At 41.7% G+C, this 14,878-nt stretch overlaps 1 protein-coding gene across 2 annotated transcripts; it reads right to left on the reverse strand.

Moving 5' to 3' along the window:
- Nucleotides 1-2: 2 nt before the first annotated feature.
- Nucleotides 3-13,544, reverse strand: LOC129811660 (dihydrolipoyllysine-residue succinyltransferase component of 2-oxoglutarate dehydrogenase complex, mitochondrial-like). 2 transcript variants are annotated; one of them, XM_055863142.1, is made up of 15 exons: nt 13,390-13,544; nt 12,107-12,140; nt 10,237-10,276; nt 10,055-10,116; nt 9,871-9,945; nt 9,698-9,753; nt 9,429-9,537; nt 9,026-9,193; nt 7,482-7,573; nt 7,168-7,265; nt 5,862-5,992; nt 2,480-2,553; nt 835-918; nt 585-752; nt 3-445 (listed from the first exon to the last, which is right to left on the reverse strand). In XM_055863142.1, the coding sequence occupies exons 1-15, from the start codon at nt 13,450-13,452 to the stop codon at nt 311-313; spliced, it is 1,389 nt and encodes a 462-aa protein (XP_055719117.1). In that variant the 5' UTR covers nt 13,453-13,544; the 3' UTR covers nt 3-310. The 2 variants fall into 2 exon arrangements, with proteins under 2 accessions (XP_055719117.1, XP_055719116.1); XM_055863141.1 differs by having other exon boundaries at nt 10,237-10,330.
- Between the last annotated feature and the right edge of the window lie 1,334 nt (nt 13,545-14,878).

Genomic DNA, 14,878 nt, shown 5'->3' on the forward strand with positions numbered 1-14,878 from the left:
GATATTTTTTTGGTCATTTATATTACAATTATTTGACAAATATTTATTGTAGGTAGAAAATGGCAAATGGTGCTTTGCGTTGTACAACACCCTCTCCATCTCCAGAGACCCGTTTTAGTGAAACCCCTGCCCCAGACATAGAACATTTAGCATCAATTCTTTCATCATTTCAGCCCATGCAATAAGTCCAATGCACCTTTCGCTCTTTTCAAGTATCACTGTCTAGTTATTCAACAATAAACGACATCAGGAGGAAGGGTATAGCCCCTGTGTGTGAAGGGTGGTTTGTTGTGACTGCCGAGAGGCTGGCTCACATGTCCAGGAGCAGCACTCTGGGGTCTTCTACCACTGCCTTGATCTTACGCAGGAAGGTGACTGCCTCTCTGCCATCGATGAGCCGATGGTCATATGTCAGAGCCACGTACATCATGGGGCGGATCTCCACCTGCAGCAGAGGAGGAGCTTCAGAGACAAACAAATACTGCTTCCTGTCCCTATACCACATCTGATAAGGGGGTCTCCTGAGATGTGAGTCTATATTATATGGAGTAATTCAAAGTCCACAGAACAGAGCCAACACCCACCTTGCCCCCGATGGCCACTGGCCTGTCGAAGATGCCATGCATGCCAAGGATGGCAGACTGCGGAGGGTTGATGATAGGCGTGCCAAACATTGATCCAAATACGCCACCGTTGCTGATGGTGAAAGTGCCTCCATCCATGTCTTCCACGGCCAGCTCATTCTTACGGGCCTGCAAACAACATCAACTTAGAAAATGCACAACAGTCAAAACATAAAGTACAGCAAAACAGAGCATATCCTTGTCCTCCTACTTTCTCCCCCAGCTCGTTGATGGTCTTCTCGATGTCAGCGAAGTTCATTCCCTCCACCCCACGGATCACAGGCACCACCAGGCCCTGGGAGACAGGATGAATGAGATATTCAGAGCTTTGGTTCATGTACACAGTTGAAGTCGGAAGTTTACATATACCTTCGCCAAATACATTTAAACTCAGTTTTTCACAATTCCTGACATTTAATCCTGGTAAAAAGTCCTTGTCTTAGGTCAGTTAGGATCACCACTTTATTTTAAGAATGTGAAATGTCAGAATAATAGTAGAGAGAATGATTTATTTCAGCTTTTATTTCTTTCATCACATTCCCAGTTGGTCAGAAGTTTACATACGCTCAATTATATTTGGTACACACATTTTCTATAGGATTGAGGTCAGGGCTTTGTGATGGCCACTCCAATACCTTGACTTTGTTGTCCTTTAGCCATTTTGCCACAACTTTGGAATTATGCTTGGAGTTATTGTTAATTTGGAAGACCCATTTGCGACCAAGCTTTAACTTCCTGACTGATGTCTTGAGATGTTGCTTCGAAAATATCCACATCACTTTCCTCCTCATGATGCCATCTATTTTGTGAAATGCACCAGTCCCTCCTGCAGCAAAGCACCCCCACAACATGATGCTGCCCCCCCCCGCCCCCCCCCCCCGTGCTTCACGGTTGGGATTGTGTTCTTCGGCTTGCAAGCATCCCCCTTTTCCCTCCAAACATAATGATGGTCATTATGGCCAAACAGTTCTATTTTTGTTTCATCAGACCAGAGGACATTTCTCCAAAAAGTACAATCTTTGTCCCCATGTGCAGTTGCAAATCGTAGTCTGGCTTTTTTATGGTGGTTTTGGAGCAGTGGCTTCTTCCTTGCTGAGCGGCCTTTCAGGTTATGTCGATATAGGACTCGTTTTACTGTGGATATAGATACTTTTGTACCGGTTTCCTCCAGCATCTTCACAAGGTCCTTTGCTGTTGTTCTGGGATTGATGTGCACTTTTCGCACCAAAGTACGTTCATCTCTAGTAGACAGAACACGTCTCCTTCCTGAGCGGTATGACGGCTGCGTGGTCCTATGGTGTTTATACTTGCAAACTATTGTTTGTACAGATGAACGTGGTACCTTCAGGCGTTTGGAAATTGCACCCAAGGATGAACCAGACTTGTGGAGGTCTACAATTATTTATTTATTTTGATTTTCCCATGATGTCAAGCAAAGAGTCTGAAGGTAGGCCTTGAAATACATCCACAAGTACACCTCCAATTGGCTGAAATGACGTCAATTAGCCTATCAGAAGCTTCTAAAGCCAACACATACTTTTCTGGAATTTTCCAAGCTGTTTAAAGGCACAGTCAACTTTAGTGTATGTAAACTTCTGACCCACTGGAATTGTGATAGTGAGTTATAAGTGAAATAATCGGTCTGTAAACAGTTGTTGGAAAAACTACTTGTGTCATGCACAAAGTAGATGTCCTAACCGACTTGCCAAAACTATAGTTTGTTAACAAGAAATTTGTGGGGTGGTTGAAAAACAAGTTTTAATGACTCCAACCTAAGTGTATGTAAACTTCCGACTTCAGCTGTATTAGCCCTGTTGTAAATGTGTTAACAGTGAGTAGCCAACCATAGGCATTACCTTTGGTGTTGCTACAGCCACACTGATGTCCACGTAGTCCCTGTACACAACCTCTTTGGTGGTGTCATCAATTACTAAAAAGAGAAAAGTTATGAAAATAGGGTTTCAAAGTTTAAATACTGTATTAACCTCTTAAATGTAAAGTCCCTTTATAGTCCCTATAAAATGCAGCCCTCTGATGAATTTCAAAATCCCGATGTGGCCCTCGAGCCAAAAAGTTTGCCCACCCCTGGTCTAGAACCTTTGATCCATAATGCAAACTATTGCTACCTATCTCAGAGACGAGACACACCGAGCACGCTACATTACATTGTAAACAGATGTCATCGCTTTAGCATAAGATGTGTTCTCAAGGGGGGGAAAAAAGTCAAAACTAAGAATATCGAGCAGGAAGATAAAAAGGCAGCAGCTCTGATTAAGTATACCGACATAGAAGTTTTGAATAAAATACTGGTTGGACTCAGATCAGGGGAGCGATTTGGACGAGTATTTTGACACGGCCGACAAAGATTGCTTTCTAGAAGGATTGGATCCACTTTTAGATCTGTAAGTAAATTATTTTCATGAATTTATAATAGCTAATTTACTATATGTATTATGTTTTTTATAAGTAGTCTGCTTTTTGTGCATTGGATTTAGTTTACATAAGCCTATGTAACAATTCATTTCATGTTATATAATTCCATAGTAGTTATTGTCTATGTTTCATATTAGTTCATTGTTTGCTGTTCTAAGTTTCATCCTTGTAACTTTGGAGAGGCCACTAAACTCTCATGGCCATTTTTACTTTGTGGTTCTCACCTCTGCCTTTGTCTCCAAAATGTTACTGTTTGCATTGTGTGTGTGCTTCACACCTATGTGAGTCACTGTACAGAAAGTTTAGGCTTTGTTTTTACTTTACAGTAATGTGGTTTTGTAAATTTTGTCAACTGCAATTATTTTTGTCTTACAACAATATATCTCTTTATTTTATTTGGATGATGACATTAGGGAGCCACCAGTCAAGGTCTTCACCCCCCACTGCTATGTCAATCACCCCGTCTGATGGTTCTACATCCACTTTCATAGACCTCTTGTAAAAGAAAATAGGACGAACGGTGCCACAAGCCCCTAACAGAATCGGTTTCCTCAAGACCAAGGTAAACGACATGACAAAGACAACGGAGAGGGGGACCATACATTGAAACAAGCTGCTTTTTGTGAAATGGAAAGACACTAGTGAAGTAACCATGCTCACCACACAGCATAAGGCATTCAATAACAACCATGTCTCAAGGAGGGTGAAAAGGGAAGAAAGTCCCCATTCCTGTTTCTGTGAAGGACTACAATGCCAGCATGGGGAGTGTCGACCTATCTGATGCTCTGATAGGCTACTACCAGGCCCTCCACAAGACCAAAAAGTGGTATAATACTTTTTTTTAACCACTTTGTGGACATTGCTACAGTAAATGCTTTCATTCTCCACAAGCAGATGGCCAAAGCAAAAGGTCAATCCTCTCTCTCCCAGTTGGCCTTCCGAGAGCAGCTGGTGTTGGGAATGGCTGAATTGGGGGCCCAAAGCAACCTCACAACCATAACAAGACCCCCCACTCAAGGTGAGTGCCACTATCCAACACACATGCCAAAAGAAAAAAGGAAGAACTGCAAGCATTGCACAAAACACAGGGGGGTGAAATGTCAGATCTTCTGTCCGAAATGCCAGTTCGCTTTTTGTTTCCTGGCGGAGAGGGACTGCTTCAAAGACTATCACGACATGCACAAGCTACGGTGATAGTGAAATCTAATCATCTACACCTGGGATGTAATACGAACACCATTTGTAAATAGTTCAGCTTATTTCTATTTTTATTACCTTTTTTAGTGAAGGACGCGTGTGTAAGCAAGTTTGTGTTTGATAAGAAATTTTTATATTTTTTGTATCTGTTGCTTTTATATTGTTTTTGTAAACAGTTCATTTGTATGTGGGACCAATGCATTGGATATGCCTAGGCTAAATGTTCAGGCACTTTGGAGAGGTTGGGGAAAAAAACACTTGGATATCCCCTGTATGTCCCCCGACACCACCACAATGTTTGAGAGGTTGATGTTGTAGACATGTAGTTTTTATAGTGAACAATAACTTTTAGGCACATCCAGGGTGCAAAAACAGTGCAATTACCATATTCAGACACTTTGAAGAGGTTGAAAGGACACTTGAATGTACACTGGATACCCCTTAACACCACCACAATGTTTGAGTGAGGTTGATATGGTATAAATTGTTTTTATACTGAACAAATAGCAGTTAGGGATTGCAAATATGTAATAGCACTGGAATTATCTAATTTACAGACATATGCCACTTTGGAGAGGTTTGGTATTTGGAATTTTATTAGGATCTCCTGGGGTCCACACATAATACAGAAAGAACATTAATAGACAAGAACAGAACTACATCAATGTTTTAAAAGGCACACGTAGCCTACATATCAATGCATACACACAAACTATCTAGATCAAATAGGGGAGAGGCGTTGTGCCGTGGGGTGTTGCTTTATCTGTTTTTTGAAACTAGGTTTGCTGTTTATTTGAGCAATATGAGATGGAACGGAGTTCCACACAACAATGGCTCTATATAATACTATATGTTTTCTTGAATTTGTTCTAGATTTGGAGACTGTGAAAAGACCCCTGGTGGCATGTCTGGTGGGGTAAAGGACACTTGGAAACGTCCCATGACCACACCACTTACTAAAACATCTGCCCATTTCTAGTTGTTAGGTCTATCAATCCCATTTTTCCCCCTGATAGTGGCACATGTTGTGGAAGCCATCTGATGTGTTTCCAGCTCTGGGAATCAATAACGCACGTATTGCTTGTCAATGAAATATGACTTTCAACATTTAAAAAGGTTATTTTGTGTGTGATTGATCTTGTGTATTCTGAACTATGTAACTCCTATCTTCTGATAATTTCCTCACAATCTCCCAGATGTCTTCTTTCCAAATATACCAAGTTGTTGCATATCAGAATCATGTAATTACACATGAATAGCAGTTACTATTGGGTATGTCTATTTAGGCGAAAATCTAACATTTTGCCATTACATTTAAGAGGTTAACTAATGAACTTTAAATATTGATTTAGCTTCTATGATTCACTTCCTTGAAGCATATAGTGGTTTTTCTCTGTGGGTGGGGAAACCCACAGACAATTTTAGACACTAATGGGTTAGCAGTGAAGATCAAACCTACTTGGCTATGGTTAGTTTAAATAGGCCAGAGAGGCCTAGGTGGAGTACATAGGTACACTGTGGTTCTGAAGGTTGTCTATGCAAGAGGCAAAACGTATGTTTTTTTTGCCATATTCAGATGGATGTGACTTTGGGTAAAGGAGAGCATACCTCCGTTGACGGCAGGCTGTTCCATCAGAGCGTATGCTGAAGCCTTGACAAATGCAGACATGAAGCCCAGCTTGATGTTGTGTTTCTTCAGGAAAGCGTCTTTGTAGGCCTTCCTCATCTCACTGATGTTGCTGTGGACAGAAACTAGACCAAGTCAGAATGCTGCTGTCCTAACCAACACCCAGTATATGTACTTATTTTCAGGAAAATGTTACGTAATTGACAATACTTAAATACATTTTTCATAGACATCTCTGATATTGATTGACAGCACAAACATGCATTACTGTCTCAATATTTTCAACCAAGCTTAAAAACCAACACATATTTTTCTGTCAAAGTTCTGCTTCTCCAGGTCATGGTGATTGAGTGCCATTGACACTGGGCTGCTAATGTTACACCATTGCTCATTTCTCTTCTGTATGATGAAAAAGGACTCTTATATCTCACTTTTTAATTGTTTGTTTTCCTGTCTCTAACCCGGTTTAAACTCTAGGGTTTCTCCGCTAACGGCATTAGCCCCTCCCAAGACACGCACTCTCCGAGAAAGGAGAGAAGAAGCGATAAAAATCTTCACTTTCCAAACCCTCTAAATCTTATTGGCCTGTCATAAAAGCCCATATCGGTTGAGGCAGCTCGTCCACTCAGAGCGCAGGTCTCTGTGGGCCCCAGTAGATGCTCTGGCCTCCTGCTCTAGCTGCTCCTTCGGCTCCAGATGAGTCCAGGCCTGGAAGTCTTCCTCCAGACCATCAATGCCAATTCAATTAAGATGCACAGAAACCCCTGAATAGCTGAAAGCTGACACCACACATTTACACAGAAAAGAAATCCTCAAAGTTTCATCTTTAGCACGGGGGGCAAACATGGGCACTAACATTTCCTTGTAAATTAATAAAGCCCCGTTTTAACAAATCTTATCTTTGTTTTCACCAACATTAGGACCAAATATTTACATTCCATCGTTTAAGAGGGGATCAGGTTTCAAAAAGGTTTTCCTGTTGAGCAGATCCAATCTATAACCATTGTCTGTAGGCCTCAGCTTGAATAACATAGAGAAGTATAGCATTTCTTTACTTTTGACCTTACTTTATCCAGACTATTATTTTAGATACAGGATTTACATTTCCAGATAACATATATAATCCCTAATATAAAATGTATACATTAATATAAGTGAATCTGTTTCACTGAAAGTGTACTGCTAATGTTAAATATGTGGTGGATGAGTAATCATCTCCCTTAAGAAGAACTTCCTATCTAATAATGTTAATAGGGCTATAGGGCAACCTATTCTGTTATTTCCTACCTCATGTCGACCTCATTAAATGTTGTCAACATAGCGCAGGTGTTCTGGGCTTCCTTCAGTCTCTGGGCGATTCTCAGACGCATACGGTTCATCTTCACCTGAGATAAAAAAAGAAAATAGAAAAACTATTTTAAGAATTTCTCAAAATATATTCTCTGAAGAAAAAATGTAAAACACTGCCACAACAGCTATGCATACTAGCAGATAGAGTTGATTATTACTTTTTGCTTACTCTACCAACTCCACCTACGGTCTGAGCTATTGTGAATAACATGGGTGCTTTACTGCACTATTTCGTGATTACGATTCCTCACCCTGTGCTCTGTCCTGGCTGGTATCCCCCTTCCATCTGCAACAGCGGCTGGGGCAACAGCGGCTGGGGCAGTAGTGGGTTTGATGGCTGAAACTGTGTCAGACAGACAGGGGAACAGGAGCTGTTAGTACCTCGCCACCTCCATTTAGCCATTAGCAATTGTCACTGTCAACAGGCAAGGGCTAAGTGATTTATTAACGAGATGCTCGTTCTAGGTCCCAGGAAACAAAGAGATCTGCTGTTTGATCTAAACAATGAATCTTGATGGTTGTACAGTCGTCTCAAATAAAACAGTGAAGGACTACAACGTTACTCTGGACCCTGATCTATCGTTTGACGAACATTTCAAGACTTTTTCAAGGGCTGCTTTTTTCCCCATCTTCGCAACATTGCAAAAATCTGAAACTTTTTGTGCAAATAAAAGCTATCCATGCTTTTGTCACTTCTAGGTTAGACTACTGCAATGCTCTACTCTCAGGCTACCCAGATAAAGCACAAAATAAATTTTAGTTAGTGCTAAATACGGCTGCTAGAATCTTGACTAGAACCAAAAAATGTGATCATATTACTCCAGTGCTAGCCTCTCTACACTGACTTCCTGTTAAGGCTAGTTCTGATTTCAAGGTTTTACTGCAAACCTAAAAAGCATTACATGGACTCGCTCCTACCAATCTCTCTGATTTGGTCCTGCCGTACATAACTACAAGGTACGCTACGGCGATCACAAGACACAGGCCTCCTTATTGTCCCTGGAATTTCCAAGCAAACAGCTGGAGGCAGGGCTTTCTCCTATAGAGCTCCATGTTTATGAAATGATCTGCCTATCTGAGAGATACAGACTCAGTCCCAACCTTTAAGTCTTTACTGAAGAATCAGCTCTTCAGTAGATCCTATGACCTGATTTTCCTGTCACGTTTTGGGCCCCTGGGGCTCGTGCGGTGGGGAAGATTTTTGTGGGCTATACTCAGCCTCGTCTCAGGGTAGTAATTTGGTGGTCTGCTGATAGCCCAGTAGTGGTGTGGGGGCTGTGCTTTGGCAAAGAGGGTGAGGTTATACCCTGCATGGTTCGCCCTGTCCGGGGGTATCGTCAGACGGGGCCACAATGTCTACAGACCCCCGCTGTCTCAGTCTCCTGTATCTACGCTGCAATAGTCTGTGCGGGGGGGCTAGGGTCTGTGCTATCTGGTGTAATTATCATGTCTTATCTGGTGTCCTGTGTGAATGCAAGTATGCTCCCTCTAATTCTCCTCTTGTTCTCTTTTCTCTCCTCTTAACGATGTTTGAACATCTTGAAGAATGATCTGGCCTTAACGGCCATGTACTCTTATAATGTCCACCCGGCACAGCCAGAATAGGACTGGCCACCCCTCAGAGCCTGCTTCCTCTCTAGGTTTCTGCCTTTCTAGGGAGTTTTTCCCTAGCAAACGTGCTTCACATCTGTATTGCTTGCTCTTCGTGGTTTTAGGCTGGGTTTCTGTATAAGCACTTTGTGACATCTGCTGATGTAAAAAGGGCTTTATAAATGAATGTGATTGATTGATTAACCTGGTGTGGCAGAGATGGCAGCTCCTGGCACGGGTGGCACGGGTGGCATAGTGGAGGGGATGGGGCCCACTGCAGAGGGAGCAAAGGATGGAGGTGTGGCAGCAGCAGGGGGTGGAGGGCCTGCTACTGCTGCTGATGCTGGGGCCTCTGCAGCTTGGGCAGCAACAGCTGAAGAGAAAAAGTTATAAGAATGTGCATCAGGCAAGATTAACACTAGACAATAGCACTTGTGCTTGCAGTGTAGATAAATATTATCTAATACCTCAGTAAACAACATCTACCATGTGTCTTGAATTGATGGAATTTAGAAGATTTTTTTTATTGGGTCCTCCAACATTAACATGCCACAATCAGATCAGAACAGTGTGCCGACCATACACCTGGTAAACTCAGTGGTACTGACCTCCTTTCCGGAGTTTGAAGAGAGCCTGTCCTCCCTCGACCTTCTCCCCATCAGGGACCAGTAGCTCCTCAATCACACCAGCAGCAGGAGACGGCACCTGCACTGATGTCTGTGGAGCAAGACAAACCATTGCAGACCATGCATGATACAACAAACTATCCATGGATCTGTTATTAACAAAAAACAGTCAACCGTATTAGTCTATTAATATATAAGGAGGTTGTAAAAATGGCATTTCAATAAACAATAGACTTCCAGAGCGGTCATACCTTGTCCGTCTCAATTTCACAAACCACCTCATCCTCTTTGACAGAGTCACCAACCACTGCAAGGAGAAGGTTACATTTAGTGTGGCTAACAGAGAAATATTTGCCCGGCTGCAACCGACATCTAAATGAGCACAAAGAACAGACACAAATAAAATAAGCCTAAGTTACTTTACCTTTCTCCCACCTCACATCCCCCTCTGTGACTGACTCCGCAAACGCAGGTGTCTTTACTGTGATAACTTCATTCCCTAGAAGACCACACAATATTGACTTCATACAACTCCTGTAGGGTTATACACATTACTGCTTAGATCACAAGGGTCAAAAAAAGGGAGAAGAGTTGAAGCCGATACATACTGCAAGCTGAAGACGTCTTGAAGTATCTGATTTGGAAGACGCTGGACCTGGCTTCGCATTTCCTACAGATAAATAAAAAGTGTCAATATAGAAAGTCCAACTGCACAGTACGAGGCTAAAACACAGGCGAAGCCATGCTCTAATGAGAAGACGGAGGTCAATGGTGCATTGATAATACTTACGCTGGGTTGTTGACTGTGACACTACGGCTAGCTGACAGTCCTGGAGCAGATGACAACAGTAAATCACTCCCTTCTCGTGCAGAATCTAAAACGACTTCATACATGCAAGAGCTGGGTTGAACTACCGTGATTTACAGTGCCTTCGGAAAGTATTTAGACCCCTTAACTTTTTCCTCATTTTGTTACGTTACAGCCTTGTTCTAAAATGCGTTAAATAAAAAAACATTCTCAGCAATCTACACACAATACCCCATAATGACAACACGAAAAAAGGTTTGTAGATTATTTTTGCAAACGTATTAAAAATAAAAAACATACCTTATTTACATAAGTATTCAGACCCTTTGCTATGAGACTCGAAATTGAGCTCAGGTGCATCCTGTTTCCATTGATCATCCTTGATGTTTCTACAACTTGATTGGAGTCCACCTGTGGTAAATTCAATTGATTGGACATGATTTGGAAAGGCACACACCTGACTATATAAAAAGGTCCCACAGTTGACAGTGCATGCCAGAGCAAAAATCAAGCCATGAGATCGAAGGACTTGTCAGTAGAGCTCCGAGACAGGATTGTGTCGAGGCACAGATCTGGGGAAGGGTACCAAAAAATGTCTAGAGCATTGAAGGGTTGAAGTCCCCAAGAACACAGTGGCCTCCATCATTATTAAAATGGAAGAAGTTTGGAACCACCAAGACTCTTCCTAGAGCTGGCTGCCCAGCCAAACTGAGCAATCAGGGGAGAAGGGCCTTGGTCAGGGAGGTGACCAAGAACCCGATGGTTGTCCTTCTAGAGCTCTGTCAGAGTGACCATCACTGCAGCACTCCACCAATCAGGCCTTTATTGTAGAGTGGTCAGACAGAAGTCACTCCTCAGTAAAGAGCACATGACAGCCCGCTTAGAGTTTGCCAAAAGGCACCTAAGGACTCGCAGACCATGAGAAACAATATTCTCTGGTCTGATGAAACCAAGATTGAACCCTTTGGCCTGAATGCCAAGCATCACGTCTGGAGGAAACCTGATACCATCCCTAAGGGAAGCAGGTGGCGGCAGCATCATACTGTGGGGATGTTTTTCAGCGGCAAGGACTGGGAGACTAGTCAGGATCGAGAGAAAGATGAACAGAGCAAAGTACAGAGAGATCCCTGATGAAAACCTGCTCCAGAGCGCTCAGGACCTCAGACTGGGGCGAAGGTTCACCTTCCAACAGGACAACGACCCTAAAAACACAGCCAATACAACCCAGGAGTGGCTTCGGGACAAGTCTCTGAATGTCCTTGAGTGGCCCAGCCAGAGCCCGGACTTGAACACGATCGAACATCTCTGGAGAGACCTGAAAATAGCTGTGCAACAACGCTCCCCATACAAACTGACAGAGCTTGAGAGGATCTGCAGAGAGGAATGGGAGAAACTCCCCAAATACAGGTGTACCAAGCTTGTAGCATTGCACCCAATAAGACTCGAGGCTGTAATCACTGCCAAAGGTGTTTCAACAAAGTACTGAGAAAAGGGTCTGAATAATTATGTAAATGTCATTTCAGATTTTTATTTTGTATAAATTTGCAAACATTTTAAAAAATCTGTTTTTGCTTTGTCATTATGTACAATTGGCTCATTCATCCCTTTCCTCTCCCCTGTAACTATTCCCCAGGTCGTTGCTGCAAATGAGAACGTGTTCTCAGTCAACTTACCTGGTAAAATAACGGCAAAAAAAAAGAAAAAAAAAAAATGGGTTATTGTGGGTAGATTGAGGGGGTGAAACGATTTCATACATTTCTGAGTAAGGCTGTAATGTAACAAAATATGGAAAAAGTCAAGGGGTCTGAAAACTTCTAAATGCACTGTACATGCGGTTTCAAAACACACTCACCTGACACAGCCTGCCGTGCCAATACATTGTTTCCCTGTCATAGAGAACATCAACCTGTTAGCTATCAATATAAAGTGTTTATTAAACAATTCTAAATATCCTGATGTGATGTTGTTCAGGTGGTTTACAGTACAATTCAGACATAGTTTTAAAAATTTGGAAGTACTCAGATTGCTCATATCATATTCCCCTCTTCCAAAACAAGGGAGTGAATATGCATAAAATCAACATGTATTTGTTACCAAGGACCATGTTTTTACAACGTCCACATGCAGGGTTGCAACTTTCACTGGGGTCATGCAGCCCCCCCAGTTGTATCATTGGAATGTGACACAAAACGAGTCAACAGTTTGCTTTAGGACCATGCGGATGCCTCCAAGCAGACGGGTAGGCTGTTTGGAGTGTTAATCCGACTGGATAAAAAAATATATAATTTATGTCTCACCCCAACTTCTAACGTCAAAATTGCACCCCTGTCCACATTAACAGTCTGACAGACAAACTGGTACATACTGTTCTGTACCTCCCAAAAGGTCAGTGTAGTCGTGGTTGGGGAGGTCAACATGTGTGTGTTGGACCAACCAGTGAATTCAACACTTGGAAACAATGTAGACATAGGGTCAACTACATTATCATACTACTATAATTGACTATATGACCAAGTGAAAATAGACTGAATAGAGAGCTATCTGTGTGTGAAAGTTCAACTTCAAACCGGTCTGTTTATCTTATGCTAAAATTGGACAGTCAATAGAGGGGTGATGGAACTTTGAAGAGGGAATTCGAACATCATGTGCAATGTAACGTTAATCTCAATACAAAATGACATAGTTCAAGATATATATAACTAACTTGCTAGGCCACGTACAATAGTCTTTATCATTAACGTTACATAAATAGTTACCGGTATGTGTGCTAGCCAAAACTCTCAAATGACCTCAGATTGTTTCCAAGAGGCAAGCTAGCTAAACTAGCTATCTAAATAAACCACTGGTTGACTAACGAACAAGCTAGCGCGTAAAACCAAAATGTCAGCTAACAAATCAGATTAACGTTAGCTACATGGGAGAGACTACTTTAGAATTCAAAATAGTTTTGAACCAAACAGGGTGTCAGGCTGTCCTTGGTTTGACAATGCGAAGAAGGCCTACCATGGCCTACTGCTCGCACCGGCGGCGCCACTCTCTAGCTAGCGAGCTAACGTTAGCATTGGCAGCAGCATGGATGAATCTACGCATGCGATCACAGAAAACACTCAAGCTTGCCAATGGTGTAATGCTTACCTGACTAATGACAGCGATAAAACGGCTAACATTCCGGGTGACACACCGGGAGTGGGATAACATGGTGGCTGAAATGACAGAAACCTGTCCGCGGAAGGGAATCTCCTTCAGCAGGCCAAGTTGGGTCGTCACTAGTTACCACAGTCACAAAGTCATGAACCCCGCCGATTTCTAAAATGTATCTTGTGATTTCTTCAGAAACACCAGGATACATACAATAAGCATACAAACAGACAATGATAACATACAACAAATTACAGGTTATACAAATACCTTAAAAGATACACACGTACTGATTGTTTTATCAGCTTTCTTATTGAAATCATGTAGAATGGTCTTAAAGTACTGCTCGAATTCCTTTTAGAAAACATGGAAGGGTGTTTTTTTATTAGTGAATTTATAAAACCATAAATATCTTGCCATAATTTCTTTACATGTAGACAATGCCAAAATAAATGCAAAACTGTTTCTGGATGCTCAACACAAAAAACACAGTTAATGTGCATGTGTTTTTTGAGTTTCCTCAGGTAATGTTTCGCAGGGTAGTTTTTTTGCGGCTGTGGTAACTAGTGGAAACCCAAAATTGCTAGATCCAGCGGAAGCAGTGTGGGACTGGGAGGAACCAGCTAAAGTGGGGAGTGATCAAAGGCTATCCCAAAGAGGATTCACTGTGGAAAAGCTAGTGGCATGAGTGGGAATGAATGGGCTACAATAAAATAGCTTAATGTATGTTTTATATTTACTCATCTAGGATTGGCTAAATATAATTGCATAATACGATTATACATGTGTATTTTTATGACAGTTTATTAATGTGTAATATAACTAAAAATGGTAACATGACATATGCCATTTAGCAGACGCTTTTATACAAAGCGATTTACAGTAATGCGTATATACATTTTACGTATGGTAGGCCAATCGAATCATTGACAATGTGATTTATTCTCGTCTACACTCAATAAAGTTAGTGCCTAAAACAAACTATGAGTTCACCACAAATTGTAGCCTACATTTCTTTCAAATTCCATAATCAGTTTTCATGCAAATTGTACTAACTCACCGCTCTGAAAAATTGGCCTATTATGCCAATACATAGATTTGTTGTAAATTAGGTTTTCATTTTTTTTCTATAAAGCAACTAATATGAGATCAACTAATTTGTATTGAGGAGTTATTTTGAATGACAATCCTTTATATGCTTGTCTCTTCACTTTCCCAGTTGTTTGAGTCAACTCCGAGGCCACGCCTCTGTTTCTGTTAGATACAATGACAGTCGCTCCCGCACTCATCTCATCTCATCACTCCGCGTATAACCCGACCCGACTCTACTCAACGTAACAGGTAAGGTTCACATGCTCTGTGTTATTTTACTTTGGGACATGCCCATGATGACAACCAAGTCTAAATAACTCAGATGCATCCGTAGTTTCAAAACTAATGGCTATGATTGTTGGTTGACCTTAGTTGATGTCAATAATGGACAGCA

Source organism: Salvelinus fontinalis, chromosome 15 (genome assembly GCF_029448725.1).
Source record: "Salvelinus fontinalis isolate EN_2023a chromosome 15, ASM2944872v1, whole genome shotgun sequence".
Lineage (NCBI taxonomy): Eukaryota > Metazoa > Chordata > Actinopteri > Salmoniformes > Salmonidae > Salvelinus > Salvelinus fontinalis.

What these genes read in the sequence shown, in the direction of transcription:
- LOC129811660 (XM_055863141.1), bottom strand. Translation starts at nt 13,452, where the DNA reads ATGTTATCCCACTCCCGGTGTGTCACCCGGAATGTTAGCCGTTTTATC. An exon ending in CAAGACGTCTTCAGCTTGCA is followed by an intron (nt 9,946 to 10,054) that starts GTATGTATCGGC and finishes GTGGTCTTCTAG; the next exon opens with GGAATGAAGTTATCACAGTA. An exon ending in GTGAAATTGAGACGGACAAG is followed by an intron (nt 9,538 to 9,697) that starts GTATGACCGCTC and finishes CTTGCTCCACAG; the next exon opens with ACATCAGTGCAGGTGCCGTC.